The following is a 15500-nucleotide window of genomic DNA, read 5'->3' as shown; positions in this document are numbered from 1 at the left end:
AGATTAAAAGAAAACATAAAAGGCTGCATGATGAAATAGAGGGGCTCATGAGAATGAAAATTTAAGGCTAAAGTGAGACTAAATAGTCTCAAAGGGGGGGGCTGTGGAATCAGAAAAAATATATGCCTTAAACTTTGATTATTTTAGTTATAAGATGACATAACCGCTTTTTGTAGAATTGCTGGCTCGGTACAGTAGAACAGATAAGGGCAAGTGTTTGTTCTTTGTAACTCCTCTGCAAATGCTTCGCTCACCGCGGCCTTGAAGGTAGGAAAAAAAAAAAAAAAGTATGTACAAAGTAGATTTCCAGGTGCAAAAAGGAGGTTTGTAAACTAACCCTACCTCCCCCATAATTCCCATCCTGATAACAGCAAAGAAATAATAAAGTAATATTATAGCCGCTTTTCATGCTAATTTCACTATATGATCACGTGAGTTATAAGCGACTGTTAAAAAGTATATAAGCCTCCTGATTTTGCTCTTGGGGGAGAACCCCTTCCAAGTGCTTGGGAAATCCATGTCACTTTGGAACTCCCCCTACAGCTGTAGTTTCTTTTGAATAAAAGCTTCTGCTGACCTGACCCAAAAGTACTCTGTGTGTGTTTCCACGACACCCGGACTAACTGACGACCAGCCAGCCGCTCCTCTGGGACGAATGTCAGGCGCGCCCCAGGATCTCTTTTCCCGGTAAGACCTTTGCTTCAGGGGGAGCTGGATCGCTGTGGCGGCAGTAGCCTAATGGTGCAATGCCATAGAGTGGAAATACCAGTAACAGGCACCGGGAAGAGAGGGATAGGGTCAGACAATGGCCCGCATTTCATCGCACAGATGACTCAGAAAGTTTCTGAGTTTCTAGGAATCAGCTGGCACTTACACACCCCTTGGCAGCCCCAGTCCAGCGGGAAAGTGGAGCGTATGAATAAAACCTTGAAAAGACATCTTACAAAAATTTGCCAAGAAGCCCAACTCAAGTGGCCAGAAGCTTTGCCTTTAGCTTTATTACGGGTAAGGGTGGTGCCTCACTCTAAATTGGGATTAAGCCCATTTGAAATAATGTATGGAAAGCCCTACCCACTGAATCTGCCTGTGAGTGGCGAGCAGCAACTACATGTGTTAGGGGAAGGAATGGTCAGAGAATATGTATGGTCGCTGGTTTCTGTTTTGTCTTCTATCCATCAACAGGTACGAGACGTGTTGCAGTCGCAGAACAAGTTTCCCGCCCCAGAAAACCAGTTGTCACCTGGGAGCTACGTAATCGTGAAGGACTGGAACGAGGAGCCGCTTCGGGCCAGATGGAAGGGTCCATATAGGGTACTCCTGATGACTCCAACAGCAGCCAAGCTCGAGGGAATCAAGACTTGGATACATTCCAGTCGCCTAAAGCCGGTGGCTGGACCAGAGCAGGAAGAAACCCCTGTGGACTATGGGACCAGAAGCAGAGAACAGTGGAAAGTGGAACCGATTAAAGACTTAAGATTCCTATTCAAAAGAAAAGAACTTTAAATAATTTGTCAATTTTGTTCCTTTTGATCAAGTTTTACAGCACTCATTATGAAATTAGTCAGGATTCTCTTGTTAGGTGTCCTGGCCTGCACACTCCTTCTCATGGTAGGGGAGGGCCTTTTAAGACATAAATTTGATTCCCAGGAAAATGTCTGGATCTATCTGGCCTGGGAGGTTTTAAATAGGACAGATTTCTGCTTAGCAGGAGGGACCAATACTCGCCTGATTTTTACTTCATGCTTAATTGCAGTACCGACCCCTTTGGAAGTTTTACAAGAATATACTATGCTGAGAGATATAAATAAGGAAAACACCTATCAAGATATGTATAATTGGAGAGCTATTGTGAAAAATAGAAGCAGAAACATGTTTTCCTTAGGGGTCCAGGTAACAGCCAGCGTTTCCAAATGCTTCCTAATGGTCAATTGTACTGGTAATTGCCTTCAATTGAACCATGGTGAAAATATCCTCTGTAATGAGACCAGTCAAGTATCCTATGCATATGCACATACCATCCTCCCTCGGGGATGGTTTCTGGCTTGTGGGAAAGTAATATATTCGTACCTCCCGGCAAACACTACTGGGGGACCATGCACCGTGGCCCGGGTGACCGCAGTTATCCCAAGGAAATCTGATATGATGTATACTGAACGAACCTCCCTCGGTGGGAGGTATAAGCAGTCATACACTGCTCTCACCGCTGATTGCGATGAGAATGATTCCCCTGGGTTGTTATCTAAGGCTGAATATACAGCATTAGCTGTATCCATTGCAGGAATTCCGGGCCTCACGGTGAGTAATAGCAGAAACCTTAATGCAATCGCCTGTGTTCTAGCAGAAGGACTAAACGCCACATCCCCAGCTCGTTCAGCCCTGAATGCTGAGCAGAAACAATTAAGAGACGCTGTCTTGGAGAATGGGGCCGCTATTGATTATCTCTTACTACGACACAATCAGGGGTGTGAAGCTTTTGGGGGAATGTGTTGTTTCAATCTCACAGATAATTCTGTGCTAATTGAAGACAAGGTTGGTGCTTTACAACAACTAGCACTGGCATTAAGAAAATCAACTGGTCCAGACTTTTCCTGGTTAACTTCCTGGATTCCCAATTTTGGGTGGTTGAGACAGTTATTTAGTATAGTTGTCCTTTTCTGTATTATAGGTATAATGGTTTGTTGCTGTATACAATGCTTGCCTGCTTTCACATCTATTTTTAAGCCTAAGGTTAATCAAATGATTCTGCAAACAAGGAAAGCTGACGATACCAAATTTGTGTTACACCAAATTGAATGGAGCAATTCTAATAATTATTAAAATGCTCCAAAGCGGGGAATGTGAGGTTCTACAAGGTAAGATTTTACTGGGGGAGATTAAGATTTGAGAACACAGCATGTAGGCTGCGGAAGACTCCCAGAATGCCTCCCTGACACCAGCAGGATAATGTCTCCCTGACACCTGCAAGATAACAAGAAGTTCAGAAAAACGTCTCATTATAATGCTAAAAATCACCCCCCCCCCCCCCGGGGGCAGAGCAAAGTATGTTAATGAAACATACATGTATGTAAATGAGACACATGGCTAAAACACAGGTATAGAGACATGCTCAGGAGAGAATGTCTTATGTCAGTGGGGGGTTAGGAGGGGTTAGGGGGCTAAAAATAACCTTGTGTCGGGGGTGGGGGATAGGAAAAGAGCAGCCCCACGGCTGGGGCCAGTGGCTAGGCTTTCCAAACCCCAGGGCTATTCTGGGAACTGTACAGAAGTTCAGTTAGATCAGGTGGCCATTTTTAACCCAATCTATCCTCCCCCTAGCATCCCCAAACATCTGTTCCTAGCCTGTCTGCCCGGCAGAGTCCCACCTTCTGGTTACCGTGTGGTAACACCTATTCCCAGCTCGCTGTCCACACAACCCCACCAAAAGGCAAGGTACCCAAACCTGACCGTAAAGCCCAAGCCAAACAGACTCCTGAAGCTACAAGGCTTCACCCTCCTCTCTCTCTGCTGTGCTCAGGAGGAGAAAGGCAACAAGAGTCAGGAGAACGCAGAACATAATTTATTTTTGAACATATACAAATTCAGGAGCTTGCTTTTAAATGGAGCGGGGCCTTAGGCACCCAAAACAGAGCAATGAAGTGATATAGGGAAGGGTATGCCCATGGTTTTCCTCTTCTTGCAATATGCTGCCCCAAGGGCTTTTAGAAATAGCCTCTGCAACCTGAGTGGCCACATCTTGGACCTCCTGGGAGGTGTCCTGTCCCAGAGTTTGCAGAGCTGGAAGGAGAGAGGGACACATTAGTGAACAGACACTTCCACCTCCGGGGAACACTGGTCACACATGCTGGCAGCGCCAGAGCAAGGCCATCCCTGGGGAACAGGGCTCTGGTGTGATGTGCGGGTCGGCAGTGCACAATGGATGCAGTGTTTCTCCCATCATCTCATCACCAGCATCTCGAACAGCCCCAGACTTGTGGTCTCTCTGGGTCCCAAGCTACAGAAACTTTCCCACACAGACATGGCTGTGGCTGCTCCATTGGGATCTTCCTGTATTCCCAGCCCAGGAGAGATGCTGATTCTGGTGGGCACTGAGCAGCTTTGCTGCCCATGGAGGAAGGCTGAGATTCTCAGCAGCTTCCACTGACAAGATTCTCCTGCCTTTGTCACCGGAAACCTTCCCAAGAGCTGCCATTGCCAAGGGGATGTGACTGGGCACTCAGACCTGGTGTGGAACAGGCCTGGTTCATGTTGGTCTGCACCTGATGAAGGAACCTGACAGACAGGCTGCCCAGGGGAGGATTGGCAGTGGCATCCAGTGGCACTGGCTACAACTTTCCCCAACCTGAGGGACCCTAGGAAGCCAAGTGAGGCCGGGGCCTGGGCAGGACAGTCAGGAGGTGCACAGATTCAGCTCCTCCGTGCTGCACCCTGCTGCTCCAGGGGAATGTGAGCTGCCTGCTCGGGGCAAGGCTCTCTTAGCCTATCCTCAGGGCAGAGCGGATGAACTGGGCTCCAAAGCACAGGGAGGGGTCGGTCCCTGCAGCTTCTCAGCTCCTTCTGGGCTCCGGGAGGGAAGTGCAGGGGCTGGATTTCTTACTTACAGCTCAGCAGGCGTGCAACCTTTATCTGTCCGGCACTCCTGGGGGCAGCATACTCCAGAAGGATACCTAAGCACACAACAGGGAGAACAGATCAGCTCCCGTGGTCAGGACACAAGGAAAACTCAGTCGAGGGGAAGGTTTTTGGCTCCCCTGCGCTGTGTTTGCCATCACAGGTGGGTTGTGGCCAACAGGTTCACTGTTGGGTCTCATTATCTAAGTAAAGGGCTGGGAGCCAGGAAGAAAAGGGCAGTCTACGCACAAGCTGCTCCCAACAGCTCTAGTAATCCACAGAAACCTGCCTCTTTCCCTGGGCTGCACTGGGGGTGGAAAGGGCACCAGGAGCCTCTCAGCACCCTGAGCATAGGGGCAGGCCGAGCAAGGACCCAGCCTTCCCTGACAAGCTGGGTTGGACATGCAGGCGGACACAGCCTCCTTCCCAGGAGGAAGAGAAGCCCAAGGACTTTCAAGTTGGGCTCAATACGGGCGTGTGGGGATCTCTCTGACAGGACTGCTCCCAGGACCAGGTCCCTGCACTCAGTGGCCCAGGAGGCCCGTGCCCCTTCCCAATTGCCTTCCTCATGAAGTGGTGCTAAGCAATTGTAAGCTGTGCTGGATGACCATGTCCCTGACACGTCTCCATCGCTCAGATCTAGTGAATCACAGCACAGGGCTTGTCTGCCACAGCCCCCAGCCTTACTGTCCAGTTGACTCCCTCTCAACACCAGCCTTGCAACACTGGGAGCATCATCCTTTCCAAAGCCTTTCAGGGGAACCTGAGGCACGGGCTGACTAACAGCCTGATCCCGCTCACCAACAGCATTACCTTTCCTCTTGGGGGTGAAAGGGAGAATGAAAAGGGTCCAGGCATCCTCTCTCACCTGTAAATTGGATGGCTGCCATCTGAATTTCTGGCCACGGGCTTGAGTAGTGTCCCTGGGCTGCCTGGCAGAGACCCTCCAAAAGAGCAGGTTTTTCTCTGGCCTGGAGAGAACCAAGGACACGTGAGCTCCCTCCGGTGAGAAGTGCTCTCACACCACATGCTGGGACTGATCAGGAGGAAAGGGAGCACCAAGGGGCTAGAAGGAGCAATCTTGGTTTGTCCCGTGCCTCCAGGTCCTAGACCCGACCCCTGCAGTTATTTCCACTGTGCCCCAGTTCCCTCCCCGCATCCTATGAGCCCTGACCTCAGTCAGCTCCTGCCACTCACAAACTCACTCACCAAATGCCTGCAGACATCCCTCAGCAGCTGTTCCTGCTTCCCCTGCTCTGACCCCTGGGTATGGAAGGCCAGGGCTGCCTGGACCCTCCTTAAGCCCAGGTAAGGGCAGCACAGGCCCAGCGTTGTTCTGCACTCCTGAAAAACACGGGCACATCAGGTCTGTACTCCCTGCTGACTGCTGAGCTGAGGCCAAGGTTTGCCTCTTGACCCAGGACTGCACCCAGGCCAGGAACAGGATGGCCTGGCCAGGAGGTGACTGGCACTAGGCATAAAGGAGTGGCTGCGAGCAAAAGGACGACTTCTCCTGCCTTTCACATGGCACCTGCAGGCAGCACCCGTCTCCCCCTCAGTAAAGCCAGGCAGGGAGATTTCCTGCATGCACAGGGGGGTCAGGTGTGCAAGCTGCCCTGGACCTGGGAGGCAGCCCCGAGCTCAAGGAGGTGCCTGCATGAAGCCACCTCAGTGGGGAGGGGAGGGGAGGGGAGGGGATGGTCACCACTGGACACAGGAAGGGCAGAGTGCCCCTGGGCCTGGACTGAGGAGACCTGGCGGGACTAAGGAAATCAGTGTCACCGGTTCTTACCTTGGCCACCTGCGGGTTGGGGTCCTCCAGGTGAAGCAGGAGTGTTCCCAGGCTCTGCCTCACCTGGTTTTTATAAAAGGCTTGCCTTCTTTTCATGCAGCCTGCCAGGGCGCCGAAGAGGGAGAAAGCCACGGCGTGAAGACCGTCGTTGTCCTGTGGCCGAGAAACCCCCGTGTGGTCACAACCAAGCCTTTCTCTCATGGGCCTGGCACAGCTCCTGCCAGGAGCCTTTGGCTTCCAGCCTGCCAGGTGGTGTGCCAGGAGGTGGGCTCTGGCAGGTCCTGCTCCAGGCGGGCTGCCTGGGAGCCAGGGCACTCAGCAGAGCTCGGGGAGCAGCAGCGAGCCTCGTTCCTCGAACATGCGGGCACTGGGGGCTCCGATCCTGAATCCCAGCAAAACCACACCCCCCACCCCTGTGGTCGCTTGTCTCTGCCCAGCTCTGCTTCCGACTCAGGAGAAGTAACACAGCAGAAAAGAGCCCCAGAGCCCTATAGAGCCCCGTGACCCCAGCTGCAGCCTCGACCCGTCTCCTTAGCGTCCCTCCCTGTCTACAAGGGCCCTTCTGTCATCCCATTCTCTTCACTTGCTTTTCCTCCTGAAAACTCATCTCTTCCACAGAACTGAACGTCTTCCAGTTTGGGCTGGATCAAGGGGCAGCAAGTGCATCTCCCACCTCTGAAACGGCCCCGAATGAAGAGCACTGGAATGGGGGTGGGGAGCGCTGCTCACTCACATGGTTAAAAAAGGGCCTGATGTGCATAGCTGCATCCTCAACCAGGGGCCCCGCATCCGTCCCCAGATGTTTAAAGACGCGGGTGAGTGCCCGCATGCCCTCCTCCCTGATCTCAGGCCTGGCAGGAACAAATGATGCCTGGAACAGGGTCTCCACGACGGCCTTCTGGTGGGTTTTTAGCTGTAAAAACAGAAGACACGACACACCGATCAGTGCTTATGCCCCTCACCTCTGGGCTTTCCCATTCACAGAGCGCTTGGCACCTCATCTGACCATGACCCCATGGCTCCATTCCCATGTGCCTGTGAGACACAAGGCACCCGCTTCTGAACCAAAATTACACTTGTCACACCCAACTGTCTCCAGACACACCACAAGGGGTAAGACAGCAAAACTGCATACACTTCCAGTCCTTGCACACCCTCTTGGCCCTGCCTCATTGTTTGGTCTCTACAGCCGAGCTGCGTTCTAGAGATTGCAGAGCGATTCCAACCTCACCTGCTCAGGGGCACCGTACACGATGTTGCCTAGTCCTCTCGCTGCCATTTGTTGGACAAGGTTATTTGTGTCCCTGGCTTGCTGCTGAAGTAAAGAAAGGACTGCCTTCAGGAGCTTTTCATCTTCAAGGACTGGGTCACACATAAGCTAAAAGAAATCAATGTGTCTGTGAGATCCAGCACAGTCATTCTCAACAGCCCAGCCCTGCAGCAGAAAAGTAACCCATGCCAGAGCACAATCCCACAGACCACCGCGAGGAAGAGCCTCAGCACACGGTGCACTCCTGTTGGACATGGGGAGGTTTGTCTGCTTAGAGCCAGGCAAATCATGAAAGCAGGGGCGTAGTCTAAACAGGAGAGATGATGCCGATGCAAGTCGATTGGGACATTGCTTGCTTTAGAGCAGTGTCTACCTGGGATGCTGGGTGGCTATAGAAGATGCAGGAGCTAGGACCAAACTCAGAGCTGCTGGCTAGGATGAAGGCTCAGTAGGGGCAGGTCTGTAAGGCAGTCCTTGTCTACCTCTCCTTCACATACAGCAGAAGTGGCGATGCAGGGGCCAGGACAGAAGAGAAACCTCTCAACCGCATCCAGTGATCCTCCCTCCTAGGAAGGGGACCAGGGGACTCCCCAGGGAAAGAGCACAGCAAACAGCCGCCTTTCCATCAAACTGCTCATTCTCTCTGGGGCCTTACCTGGCTGATGAAGGCCGTACCAGTCACACAGAGATTTTCCGTTGGGGAACTGGCCCACTTCAAGACCTGCCCTATAAATTGGGGCGTTATTATTCCCAGTGGGAGAAGAGTCCTGCAAGAGAAAACCACTAGTTCTGGGACCGGCTGGGCACTGCCAGCACTCATTTGCTCTGAGGCGGCAGCTCTCATCGCTTGGAGCATGAGCTCTAGGTCTCCAGCCCCACATAACCCTGCATGTTCAGCACAGAAAGTTCCCCTCCACCACTCGTCCCGCTGCCTAGAGCACAGATGCAATCCAGCCTGCCTCTCCTACCTGGCCAGCTGGCACACCCCCTCGTGGTGTGTCTGAGGGCTCTCAAGTAGTGGCCAGGTTCCTGCTTTGGAAAGGTCTGCAGCCACTCTCTCCCCCAGGCCCTTTGATATAGTGCAGGCCAGGGTCTCCATAGAAAGCCTGGGGAGAGAGAAGATTTACAGATTTACAGACCCTAACGAGATGCTGCGTCCAGAGCAGAACCAAAACGCCCTGTCACTCGGGGGCCCGTTACTTAGATATTTGCTGCGCAAGGCAGGCAGCTCAGATCAGACTGATGCTGCCATTTTTTCTCACGCCTTGCAATCCCGACAGGGACAGGGAGGGCAGGGCCTTGCACTAATCAGTGCTGGAAGCCAGACGGGACGCGTGGAGGCTCTCCCAAGCCAAATGCACTGCGGAAAGAACTGGGCAGCCATTTTTCTCTCCCTACAAGGACAAAGGCCACATGTAAAGCATGGGAGCATGCAGAAGTCACATGCCCAGGTCCCAAGCACCGGGAGCCCAGCGTGTGCTGGTCACTAATGGAGGTTGTGAAGTCCCTGGGCTAAAACTGCCAGTCCTGTCACAGAGGGCTCAGACTGGAGGAACAAATAGGCCCTCCCAGCCTTAACATTTCACACTCTGTGCTTCTCAGACAACCCCAGATACTTTCAGCTGCCAGGACCAAGGCAGCTCAGCACAGCCCTTAGCAAGGACAAGAACACCTTGCAGGCAGCTAGACTGAAGTGAGGCCAAACCTGTGAAACCAGGTGCAGCCTACTCCTTACCTGCAAGGGTTGCCCACTGTGCACACCTGCCCCTTTTGCAGCTGCCTCCGCCGGATGCTTGCTGTGGGCATCGGCATGTCCTGCCCCACGGTGTGGCCAACTTGCTCTAGAAGAGCACACAGGAGCTCGGGGAGTAGCTCCCTCAGGACTGAGCTGGAGTGCATGGTAGTCAGCATCTCCAGAGATGCACATGTTGCCTGAAGGGATAGAGAAGACCAGAGTCAGCCTGGGGAAGACACCTGGAAATCCATAACTCCAAGTCTAAAGGTCTCTTCCCCACATCCAGGAGAGCTCAGAACAGCTCTGGCAGCAGCTCCCTTCCCAGTCACATCCCCACGCTCCCAGTCACATCCCTTCCCAGTCACTCCCTTCCCAGTCACATCCCTGCACTTCTGCCTGGGAAGTGCAGAGGCACCAGCAGCCTGAACGCAGAGCTGCAAAGCAGAAGGAGCCTCTCGGTTACACAAGTTCCCAGTTCCAAAGTCTCATGGAGTCAGTCAGCCACGCAGCATGAAGCTGCTGTGTTTCTGCTGCTGATGGAAGAGCGGGGGCGACCCAGGGGACAGGACAGCAAGGGAGAAAAGCTTGCCCCACGACCTGGCATCCTACCTCAAGCTCTTGAGAACCAGGACTCTAGCCCTCAAGGGGGAATGGACAGAGCTGGGCTTGGGCTGTCACTTACTGCGAGAGGTCCCAGGGCTGCAGTGCCCTCAGATGGGCTACCCTCTGTGCCAGCTGGATAGTGGATCTTCTCCAGAAGCAAACGGAGTATATGGAGGGTGGAGACGTCATCCCTCCCCAAGGCCCTCCAGAGCTCAGAGGTGTCACTGCAATTGAACACAAATTACATATGAGCTGCAGATGCTCCTGTGATGTCATGAAGCAATAGGACACTGAAGCAAAGGCCAAGGGCTCTCCTGGCCTAGGACGGGGTTGGGGCACAGTCATGTCATCTGCCAATGCCGTTAGGCACGAGCCTGGTATTTCCTACCCAAACACAGTTGGACGTTAACTCTTACCAAGTCACCCAAAGGATCTGCAGCTGATTTGAAACTCTATGGGCTTTGCCAGGCTATGGGATGTGTGCGCGCCACCAGGCACAAGAGGTAGGGAGTGGCAAGTACCTGTCCATTGGCAGAGGCTTGGCAAGGAGGCTGGTGATCACTGCCTCTAGGTGAAACATGGCAAGAATGCCAACGCCTTCTAACAGGAAGCCTCGCATGGACCTCTCCTGCATTGTTGGCATCCGTATAAAGATAGTGGACAGGATGTCTGGCACCTGGAGAGAAAATAGCAAGAACAAGGGTCCCTTTCTCATTCAGCCAGCACACTCCAAATCAAGCCCTCCCTCAGTTTGGCAATTTGCTGCCATCTTAGAAATTCCTTGCTTTGAGGGACCAGTGTCCAGACACTGCTGCCTCCGGCTGATCCTAAGAAGTGAGCACGTCCCTATGCCCCTAGTTGGGGTGAAAATGGACACCATGACATGTGGGCAGACACCAACCAGCCTGCACCCCCTCAGCCTTTCCCTCACCCATGTGCACACACCTACAATCTAATTGCATGTCTGCCTGGGACCCATTTCTGCCTGACCTGCTCACACAAACACCCCAACAAATATCAACACCTGGGGGTAGTTTGAAGAAGCTAATTTTGACCTGCTGTGTGGATGCTCAGCTCAGGACCAACAAGCACCGCCAACGTCAGAACCCCTGTGAGAATCCCTGGGACCGCGAGCAAGATGATTGTAAGTGTAATTTTTCCAGGTGAGACCAGCTCTGCTGGAACTGCACACTGGAGTTCACACTTCTCAGTTCTAACTGCACCTCCCTATTCTGCACATGGCCGGGCCTGCGGGACAGTAGGTCCAGCTGCCCATAGCCAGTCCCATCCAGAACAGGGAGAGGGTGGAGGCTGCAGTATCTCTAGCATACAGTCTTTCCTGCGCCCTGTTCCCAACCCTGCAGAGAGGAGCAGGATGGAAAGAGCATTTCACATAGCCTCTACCAAGGCTGGGAAATGCCTGAGGATACACAACCATCTCTAGGTCCTGCCTTGCTGTGGACCCTTTGCATGGTGTGGCACTGAGGGAAGTGTGCATCTGTTCCTCATGCCTAAGCATGGTGTTCCAGCCCAGCCACAGCCGGGTGCCTCAGGCTCCTTGTTGCCCTCTCCTGCTGTATTTGCCCCACAGTCTATGTTTCCAAACCTGCTGGGGCTGAAAGCTCTTCTCAATAATCTAGGTCACTGTGTTCTCTCTCTTGGATGCGGCTGATCTGCTCTTCCCCCCCACATCTCTGGCTAGCAAGGGAAATGGAACTTGCTTCATGTCCAGGGATCAACACTAAGATTGCTGTCCACTCCACATGAAAGCAGTGTTTGAAAAGCACAAGGCAAATGCAGAAAGCCTCCTCAGCTTCAATTTTACCTCATTCAGAAGGGCATCTCCATTCTCCCTCAGGACTGCACAGAACCAGTGGCCTGCTGCTGTGGCACACGTGGGGCTGGCAGAAAGCATGCCATCCATTATTGTCCCCACCAAATCAAGGGCCTGGGTGGAGGGCAAGAATTTGCCAGTGACCTGGAGACAAATAGAAAGAAGGGAAATTGCACTGAACCCCAGAATTCAAGACAGATATTAAAGAGTGGTGCCGTGTATAAGCTTGGGCCTTACGGCAACATGGTGCATGTGCAAGAGGTGAATCCTGGGTTTGAACGTTCCACCGTTCTTCAACGGAGAGAGCATCAATTGACAACACAACACAAACACAGCCAAGCTGCACCTCAGGATAAGTTAAAATGGGCACATGAGGAGACCAAGTCCTGGCTGAGGCTCTCACTTGGATGCTGTACTGACAAAGGTTTGTTCTTCTGTGCAAGGACAGAACTATCTGCCAGACTTTCTAATCTTGCTCTGACTTATTCTTTCTACATGGACATGGGCAAACAGTGGGTGAACCATATGTGTCCCAAATGCCTCCCCCATGCATGCCAAAGAAAGAGATAAACCACGTGTGAGCAAAAGAACGGACAATGAAGGACACCCAGCTCCCAGAGTCTCCACACCAGCTTCTTGAGCCACTGACCTTCGCCATTTGGCAGGATGATGTCAACACAGCCTCAGGGCTGGCAGCTTTGAGCTCCTCCCGGAGACCTCTCAGCTCCCCCTCTGCTGCATCCATTGTCCTGGACTGGCCTGGAATGAAAATAAGGAGGAAAAAGTGCTGTAATGATGTCTGAAACAGAACCGTGGCTCCATGGAGGAACCATGTGCGGTGTCATGGGCAGTGTGGTCCAAGGATGTTGTTTGAGGTCTGAGTGACTTCAGTGGGGTCAGAGGTGCAGCGGGATCAGAGCTGCTACAATCCTCTCCCCATTTCTGCTAGGCAGGCTTCTTTTCACACTTCCCAAAAGAGGGTCAGGCCCTTCACACCACGCACTTCTTCTCTCCTAAGAGGAAATCTTCCAAGGGCCAGTCATGGCCCTTTTGAGGTGCTTTTCAGGTGTCATTAGACTAGCAGTGAATGGACAGAGCAGACGAGTAGGCATTACCAGAGGGAGAAGAGGGGCAGAGTCACTTGCACCTACTCAGAGTGCCCTTACCTTGTAGCTGCAGAAGGCAGAAAATGCAGTCGGCGGCCCACAGGCGGGATGCAGCAAGACAGCTGCAAGTGTATGGTGCCAGCAGCCCCAGCAGGGACCCAAACTGCTCCAAAGGCTCTTGTAGCTGAGAAAAAAGGAACAAGAAATGAATGACATGTGCCTGTGTCTGGCTAGAGTGATATTCAGATGTATGATCCTCGGAAGGTGAAAACAGGAATGCATCCCTGTGGGGCCCTGTCTGCTAGGGGAGCTTTCTACATCTCAGGGTGAGGCTGCCAGGAGGACATCAAGGCAAGAGTTAGACCATACTTACTCTGCAATAGACTGTCTCCTGATAGGCAACAAGGAGCTGGGAGCTGGCCTGCAAGGCCCTCTCTCTCTCCCACTCCTTGTCAGAGAAGATCCACGGCTCAAGCAGCTGTTGGGAGAGCAAACTACTGTCAGAGGAACTTTTACAACAGCTCAGAGGACCCATTTCAACAGCACACATCACCATCACCACTGAAATCCCTCCAAGCAATCTGCTTCTTTTATCAGCTGGATACACCCCAGGCAGACTTGAATTCCCCTGAAGCCAGAGCAGCTGTTGAGTGACCATGGCACAAGAAGATGCAGCTACTAGGGATGTCAACGGGATGCAAGGGAATTACTATGCATTGCCTCAAGGACACCTTGGGAGACTCCCCTCTCATTTGCCCTGCTGAGGGAAACCTTCCTCCCTGTTTTTTGCCCCGCTTCCCCTTCCCCAGGAAAACAGCTCTGCCTGCTCCTGCTGGCTACTCACATGGACCATTTCCATGAACCAATTCTCAGCGGGGTCTTCTTCAAGGAGGCCCCTCATGAGCTCGCCCAAGGCCTGCATGGACAACTCGTGCAGTGCCTGCAAGCAGGAGATAGAAGAGGGAAGCTCAGGGCCAGCGGGAGCATGCGTCACAAAACCCAGAACCATTCTAGGGAGGCCAGGGGTGACTGCCAGGACCCAGAGCAGGCTGGGGAGCAGGTCCCAGCAGGTGATGCTGTCTAGGTGTACCTGTACTTGGACAGCGTCCTGAGAGGTCTCACCCTCTTCCCTCAGCTGCTGAACAGCTGGAAGAGGCAGCAGGCATTTTAAGCAGTCATCCAGGATGTTTCTGTTCTCATCCCGATTTAGTGAGGGTTTCACCTTGCTGGCAGAAGAAAGAGAGGACGAAAAGCCCTGTCACACTGACTGCCAGCCCCAAGGGAAAGTGGGTGCTAAGATATGATCTGAACCTAGAACCCGAAATCCAAACCCCGCTGGACCTGGCAGCTGACAAGCTCCTGGCACTCCCCGCAACCACTGCTAGCTGTCCCACAACCACCACCACCACCAAGTCTTTCAAGTCCAAATCTCCAAGTGGACCAAACACATTCAAACCCTCTGACCCCAGCTGCAGTGAGAGCAGCCTGTGACCTGAGCCCTGCAGGTGTCTCAGCTCCAGATCTGATGGGAAGAACAACGGAGGATTAAGGAAGGAGCTCATCTCTGACCAGGGCATCCCAGTGCCAAGGGCCAGGGCAGGAATCACCTACCTCAGGTGCTTAATGGCAAGCATGGCCCTGAGGCGAACAGGAGAGGCCAAGGAATCCATTGGTTCCTCTTTCATGAAGTCCTAAAAGGCAGAAACGGAGACATGACACACGGGAAATGGATGTGGGAAGCAGAGAGCTTCCCCCCACAAACCCACCAGGCTGCCCTCCCAGGTGAGCCATAAACAGAGCCAGGGCTGTGCTGGCTACTGCCCCAGGATCCTGCTCAGGTCGATGGCATCGGTGCAGAGGGCACAGAGCTGTACTCCAGTCACTCGCCAGACACAGCCGGGCCCTCCAACAGCAGCCCGCAATGCAGCATTGCCTACAAAGCTTCGAGGGGCACCAGCTTTCTAGGCCCCAAGCAGACCCCTCATGAGGCTCCAAGAATCCCATCCTAGCCAGGGGATGAAACAGCTGCTCCCAGGCAAACCAGTCCCATTAGGTTCCCACTAGGGCCTTTGCAGTTTGCCCCCCAGGGCTCCTCCCACTCACCAGCATGTACCCCAGGAGCTCCTCTTTGTAAGCAAACTGGAAGCTCTGGGAGTCGTCTGCGTCCTGGATGGCACGGCTGATCTCAGTGACCGACCGGATCAGGGTCAGCTTTAGGTCCGGGTCCTGAATTTCATGGGGAACAACAAGGAGATGGAGATGAGGAATGGGCAAGAACCAACAGGTCCCTGAAAGCCCCAGGCCCACGCCCATCTCATATGAGAAGCATGGCAGCAGCAGGGACTCCCGCCTGGGGAAGGTCATTGTGCCTCCTGCAGGTAGGGTGTGGGAAGAGCACAGGCAGAGGTGGGGTCATTGAACATTTACCTTATTGACAAAGTTGATGCCAAGCACCTGGGAAGTGAAATGCAAAACAACTGTCAATGCCTGGACGGCTCCAGACTACAGCTCCCTGCCAGGTCCAAAAAAGGGCTGGGCTGGGGAGTGTTGAG

The 15500-nt window shown here is 53.0% G+C and overlaps 1 protein-coding gene across 1 annotated transcript; it reads right to left on the bottom strand.

The window, feature by feature from the left end:
* Positions 1-3534: 3534 nt before the first annotated feature.
* Positions 3535-15400, bottom strand: LOC132246502 (maestro heat-like repeat-containing protein family member 2B). Its single transcript, XM_059719638.1, has 20 exons — positions 15376-15400; positions 14560-14639; positions 14039-14174; positions 13793-13888; positions 13322-13426; positions 13009-13132; positions 12492-12601; positions 11834-11986; positions 10530-10684; positions 10088-10232; positions 9406-9602; positions 8639-8776; positions 8326-8437; positions 7632-7778; positions 7134-7313; positions 6401-6553; positions 5818-5952; positions 5477-5579; positions 4599-4664; positions 3535-3774 (listed from the first exon to the last, which is right to left on the bottom strand). Exons 2-20 carry the CDS (start codon positions 14631-14633, stop codon positions 3593-3595), a joined length of 2511 nt encoding a protein of 836 aa, XP_059575621.1. The 5' UTR covers positions 14634-14639; positions 15376-15400; the 3' UTR covers positions 3535-3592.
* Between the last annotated feature and the right edge of the window lie 100 nt (positions 15401-15500).

Source organism: Alligator mississippiensis, chromosome 16, assembly GCF_030867095.1.
Source record: "Alligator mississippiensis isolate rAllMis1 chromosome 16, rAllMis1, whole genome shotgun sequence".
NCBI classification, from domain to species: Eukaryota; Metazoa; Chordata; order Crocodylia; family Alligatoridae; genus Alligator; species Alligator mississippiensis.
Note: the sequence above shows the minus strand (reverse complement) of the source record. Positions and strands in the feature narration are given on the sequence as shown.